Source organism: Physeter macrocephalus, chromosome 20, assembly GCF_002837175.3.
Source record: "Physeter macrocephalus isolate SW-GA chromosome 20, ASM283717v5, whole genome shotgun sequence".
In the NCBI taxonomy this organism is placed as follows: Eukaryota; Metazoa; Chordata; class Mammalia; order Artiodactyla; family Physeteridae; genus Physeter; species Physeter macrocephalus.
The window spans coordinates 7762103-7767897 of record NC_041233.1 but is presented as its reverse complement, the minus strand read 5'-3'; the positions used below and the strand labels follow the sequence as shown (position 1 = coordinate 7767897).

The window sequence follows — 5795 nt, the reverse complement described above, 5'->3', positions numbered from 1 at the left end:
AGCGGCCATGGCTCACGGGCCCAGCCGCTCCGCGGCATGTGGGATCTTCCCGGACCGGGGCACGCACCCGTGTCCCCTGCATCGGCAGGCGGATTCTCAACCACTGCGCCACCAGGGAAGCCCTAAAGTTCCTTTTCTAAGACATATTTAAAAGGCAGAAACAACAAGAACAAAAACAGAAGTGGAAGAAGAAAGCATAACTATGTTAACGAGGGAGAAGATGACAACGAAAGTATCCAAAAGAAGTGCGCATATATGATAAGAAGAACAATAATATGCTAATGTTAAGCCTCTGACGTACATCATCACATTGAAGCCATCCAACAACCTTATGAATATCTGCAAAGCGTGAACAGGAATGCATCATACCACTGCAATTTTTGCTGAGCATATGCCAACTGACCTAGAAGGTGCAGATACAGATCTCCACAAGCTTAGAGAAGGAGATTGGAGGAGATCCCTGACAAGATGGGGTTGTGAGGAGTAAGATGGGCTCTTGTATGACTAACTTCAGAATGAAAAAGGGAACATTTAAGGCACATCCCTACAGAGGTTCCTCGCCTACAAAACTACACCCTAGATGACTCACCCCCTTTAACCAAAGGCAAAACTACTGCTCTGGCCACCTGTCACGCTCAGAGATGGATTTAAATACTATACATCATTGACTTTAGTGCAACTAAAGTAAAACTTGAAAGCCTCCATTAAGAAGCATGTTATAAAGCTGCTGTAACTGTTACACGATCATGTTAAATAGACATAAGTCGGGTGCCTTGAAAGCCCAATCATACTTCTTACCCAGCAACTCATACAGAGAATTCAGAATCGATTTCCAGGATTCCCCTGCTTCTCTCCCAGCGACATCCGCAAAGTGTGCAGCGCTGCTGTACACGTGCAGCCTGTCTATACACTCGAGCACAAGGTTGATCATTCCCTGGAAGGGTAGAAAAATCCCCATCAGAAACTGCAATTCTGCTCACAGGGAAAAAAAAAAAAACGCTAAGTTGGTTTTTTTTAAAAAGCCTGGCATAAAGTAAGTCTGTTAATCATAAAGAACATTGAGCTCATTTACTCAAAGGACAGGAAGAAACACACTTGCATGTGAAATAAAATGTTCTTGAAATGATTCGAGTGGTTTTTAAATCCTGAGTGCTATTCTCAAATAGAAGCAGAACAATATAAAAATATGTACTTCATACTTACATTTGCAAGGCTTAATAGTAGAATGATGAATCTGTCATAACAGTATTCTACCGTAAGTGAAAGGGTTCAGAGTGTGCCACCCCAAAATATGCCACTTTGGCATAAGCGTTATTTTGGGCTGAAGGCAATTGAGAAAAGGTGGGCACGAAAAATTCCCTACCCTTCTCTGTTCCACCAGGAAGGGCAGGAGGATGCTTGAGACAATGTTTGATCTACACATCAAACTAGCCCTTACTGTCCACTAGGTTCTCCCATATATTTCCTTCCCACAATCTGTTGCCCCTCCAAGCTCAAAACTCCTTTCATCTTATCACTTCGCTACAAATTGATTATTCTTTGTGTTAAGATGCTATGTAAACCTGAGTTCTAACCACTCCTTGGAGTTACCCATCACTGAGTACTCCCATGTATACACATGGTGCACACATTAATAATCTATTTGTTGTTCTCTTGTACATCTGTCTTTTGTCGGTCTAAACTGCAGGGCGCCAACCAATGAACCTGAGTAGAGGAAAATGATTTTTTCCCCTACTCTGCATAAGCATAAGAGCAGATCCTTACTTTTAGGGAGGACACCATCATCACCATCATCATCATCATCATCAATCATTCCTTTTTAATAGTAAACTGAAGATATACTAAATTAATAAAGAAAAGCTCATGAAAACATATTTAAAGCACATCAAAAATTCATTACAAAACTTTGTAAGAAGCTGTCTACTCTTCAAATTATGCTTTCACTATTATTTCTAGATCAAGATTGTCCAAATGAGGCAAAGCCCATGAAAGGAAGAGCTATAAAGAGTTGACAAATTAAATTAACTTGCTTCACACAAAGAATATAAGAGGCATTATGACCCTAAGAACATTTCTAGGTTCCCATTCAGATTGTCTTACATGAGAAATTGAAACAAACACTAATCCAAGTCAATATTTTAAATTTTCACAGCCCAATATTTCATTTTATTTCTCTAGATATTAAATAAGTGTAGTATACCTAACAGTTTGGCATGTACAAAAAGAAATGATCCCAATAAACTATTCCATGTTGCTATTATAGGTTTATGTTGACATTTCCTGTGCTTTCATGCCATTATGAGCTCTAGATAGGTCATTTCTCTTGTACACAGTGAAAAAAACCCTCAAAAATTAATGTATGTTTCAACGGCTTTTGATGGAAAATTAGGAAACAGTTTCAAAACTAGAAGAACATAGATTTAGGAACTATGGGAACTCAACCATGTCCACTAACCTTTTTTCTTAAATATTTTTTACAAAGATACTTTCACTCAGAAAAATGCATTAATCCACATACAGAGAGCACTGAGAAGAATGGGAACACTCGCTGATCTGGCCTGATTTGCCAGCTCAACTCTGACATCCTCCCACGGAAATTCTTGAATACATGGTACTAGTTCGGACCCTAGCATCAGGACCATTAGATGTATCACTTGGTCCTTCTGTTATTCTGCCTATAAAATATGCACTTGAGCTCTTTTTAGCAGGGGAATTTCCAGAAAATAAAATCATTCACAGAATCTTAACATATGCAAAAAGAAAAAATAGGGGTGCTCTGTCCAAGCAGGGAGTCTGCAGCCTGCCTCCCAGGTGGCCCTCTCCCAGGCAACTTCCATCCCCAACAAAAAGCTCCAGTGGATCCTGAAGCATTTCCAAGGAGCCCCAAGGAACCTGCTGAACACTTTGAAAACCCTTGCACTTTCCAAAGCCTGCATCCATTTAGACACTTTTGAGAGTCTGTTTTTATATAACAAGCATAAAGCAAACTACTGTGCAATAATGATCAGAGTGAAAGCTAAGCAGACAGTAAAATTAAACATCTTTTGCCAGAGAAGCAAAGAGTGTCATCTTTTAAAATTAATACTTACTGAGAGAGAAATAAAAACCATTGCAGGATTCCCCCAAGGCCTGGTTCCCTCGTCCCCTTGTATAGTAGTACACCTGCTCATGTATATCTCAAAATGCAGATGTCAAATAGATAAGAGAATCTTCCCCACCAAGAAGTTGTTTCCCCAAGACAACGACAGAAAAGAAATGATCATTGGTAGAAACTCACCTCTTCCTGGAAGAGATTCTGCCGATTTTTTAGAGCTCGTAATCTGTTCTGCTTATCTTCATGCTCTAAGTGCTCATCTGGTGGGTGGAAGTAGCCAATCAGGTCCTGCAGACTTAGACTTACAGACTCTATAGGTAAGTCTACAGTGGAAGCCTTCGCCTTTTTGCTGAGAGCATCAAGGCCCCTAAAATAAATAACAAATGTTTCTCCACATCAGTGATTCACAATTTTATTATTTTTTAGTCTATAGATGATTGAAAGCTTTACTCTCTCTCCCTATATGCCTATAAAAGGAACATATAAGAAAGGCCCTAATTTTCCTCAAAGATAATGAATATATTCAAATGAGAAATGTTATATTCCGTCAAGTATATATAATGCTATATTTAAAACACCAGTATCAAGAGAAACTCATCTAGAAGAAAATCTAAAGGATCTGGAGAACCAATGTACAAAAACAATGGTCTAAATATTTAGAAACCAACTGATTTTCATTTTAAAACACTATATACTTCACCGTTTGAGATGCAATTTCCCAGGCTCATAATTCTGACATTTACTTGTTCTGTTTTGTTTTGTTTTTGGCATAAACACCGTTAACCACTATGCTATCACTGACACTCACTGCCATCCTGCCTAATTCCTGCCAATTTAAAGATATATCCCAATGATAATAATTTAGAAAATTCACTTATTAATCAGAAAACAATATATTAACATGCTTTTCCACCGTCTGAAAGAGATGTATTTAAGAAGTAGATTAAGAAACAGCATAGAGTTGCATTTTCTAGCCTTTGAAGAAAAGCATATGACTGGCATGTAAATGTGTTAATTTGTTGGTCTTCTGAGACTCTGAATTTTAAAACTCATAGCTTTGTATGTATCTGGAAAGAAACACTTTAAAGCATAATGTTTGTAAATCAAAATTATTCCAAAATAAAAAGCTCAGTAAAAAAATACCCAACAGAAACCATAAAAGAATGGGAAAATGCCTATACTATAGTTGATATAGTAACATTCGTATTAGTCATGACAAAATTTGATGCTTAAAATATTATACTTCCTTTTCTGCCCTCTGCATCAGCAAAATTATATGGCAATATTTTATTCCAAGGAAATATTTCTTTCTAGTTATCTGACTGTATTACAATTTTTATTTTAAAAAACAATAAAAACCTTATAAATGAAAAATTAGCTTATCTTTGAACTTTATGATGCTATTATTTAAAATATATCATTTGCATAAATATTACTAATAATTTTGGAATATTATACTTCAGCTTTAGAAACAGTTCAAATAGTAAAACTGCATGACTATCTTAAAGTTTCTACCTGTAATTCCAAATCAAGTACATCAATGAAATTCATCTATTACCTTGTCTTGCCATCTCTACAAGGCCTTCTATGTCCAGAAACCAACATAAATGACTTGTCAGAAGAAAATTATTTCTCCCTTTCTAAAATGAATACTCATATGCAATGTAACATTGCTGTTCTAAACATTTTAACCCATTAATTCTAGTTGAATGATAAATATAAAAGTCAAATTCAAATCCCATCACACAAAAGTAAATAAAATTCAAAAGTAATTCAAATATAAGATCTACATTTTCAAACCTAAAGAGAAATAATAGCAAATGTCAGTTTTTAGGTTATTAGGTTGAATATATCTGCTATCAGAAATGTAACCATTCAATTGCTTTCCAGGAGAAGCCTCTTGTCAGACAAATGCTATCCAAGATTCTTAAAACTGTTAATGATATTGCAGCAATATCTTTTTCAATCCATCTCCCAGCATAATGGAAATTTTAAAAAATAAACAAATGGGACCTAATTAAACTCAAAACCCTTTGCACAGCTAAAGAAATCATAAACAAAATGAAAAGACAACTCACAGATTGGGAGAAAATATTTGTAAATGATATGACCGACAAGGGATTAGTCTCCAAAATTTACCAACAGCTCATGAGGCTTAATATCATAAAAACAAACAACCCAATCAAAAAATGGGCAGATGACCTAAATAGATATTTCTCCAAAGAAGACATACAGATGGCCAAGAGGCATACTGAAAAGATGTTCAAAATTGCTAATTATTAGAGAAATGCAAGTCAAAACTACAATGAGATATCACCTCACACCAGCCAAAATGGCTATCATCAAAAAATCCACACACAATGAATGCTGGAGAGCGTGTGGAGAGAAGGGCACCCTCCTACACTGTTGGTGGGAATGTAAATTGGTACAGCCACTATGGAGAACAGTATGGAGGATCCTTCAAAATCTAAAAGTAGAGCTACCATATGACCCTGCAATCCCACTCCTGGGCATATATCCAGAGAAAAACAAGGTCCAAAAGGATACATGCATCCCAGTGTTCATTACAGCACTGTTTACAATAGCCAAGACATGGAAGCAACCTAAATGTCCATCGACAGAGGAATGGATAAAGAAGATGTGGTACATATATGCAATGGAATATTACTCAGCCATTAAAAAGAATGAAATAATGCCATTT

At 36.6% G+C, this 5795-nt stretch overlaps 1 protein-coding gene across 1 annotated transcript in view; it reads right to left on the bottom strand.

Annotated features, from left to right (window-relative positions):
* The window catches only part of RYR2 (ryanodine receptor 2), a 564826-nt gene that overhangs the window by 373084 nt on the left and 185947 nt on the right, over nucleotides 1-5795 (bottom strand). The window contains exons 15-16 of the mRNA XM_055081210.1: nucleotides 3278-3461; nucleotides 799-934 (exon numbers count right to left, since the gene is read on the bottom strand). Coding sequence (XP_054937185.1) covers nucleotides 799-934; nucleotides 3278-3461 — 320 coding nt within the window. The remainder of the gene's footprint in view (nucleotides 1-798; nucleotides 935-3277; nucleotides 3462-5795) is intronic.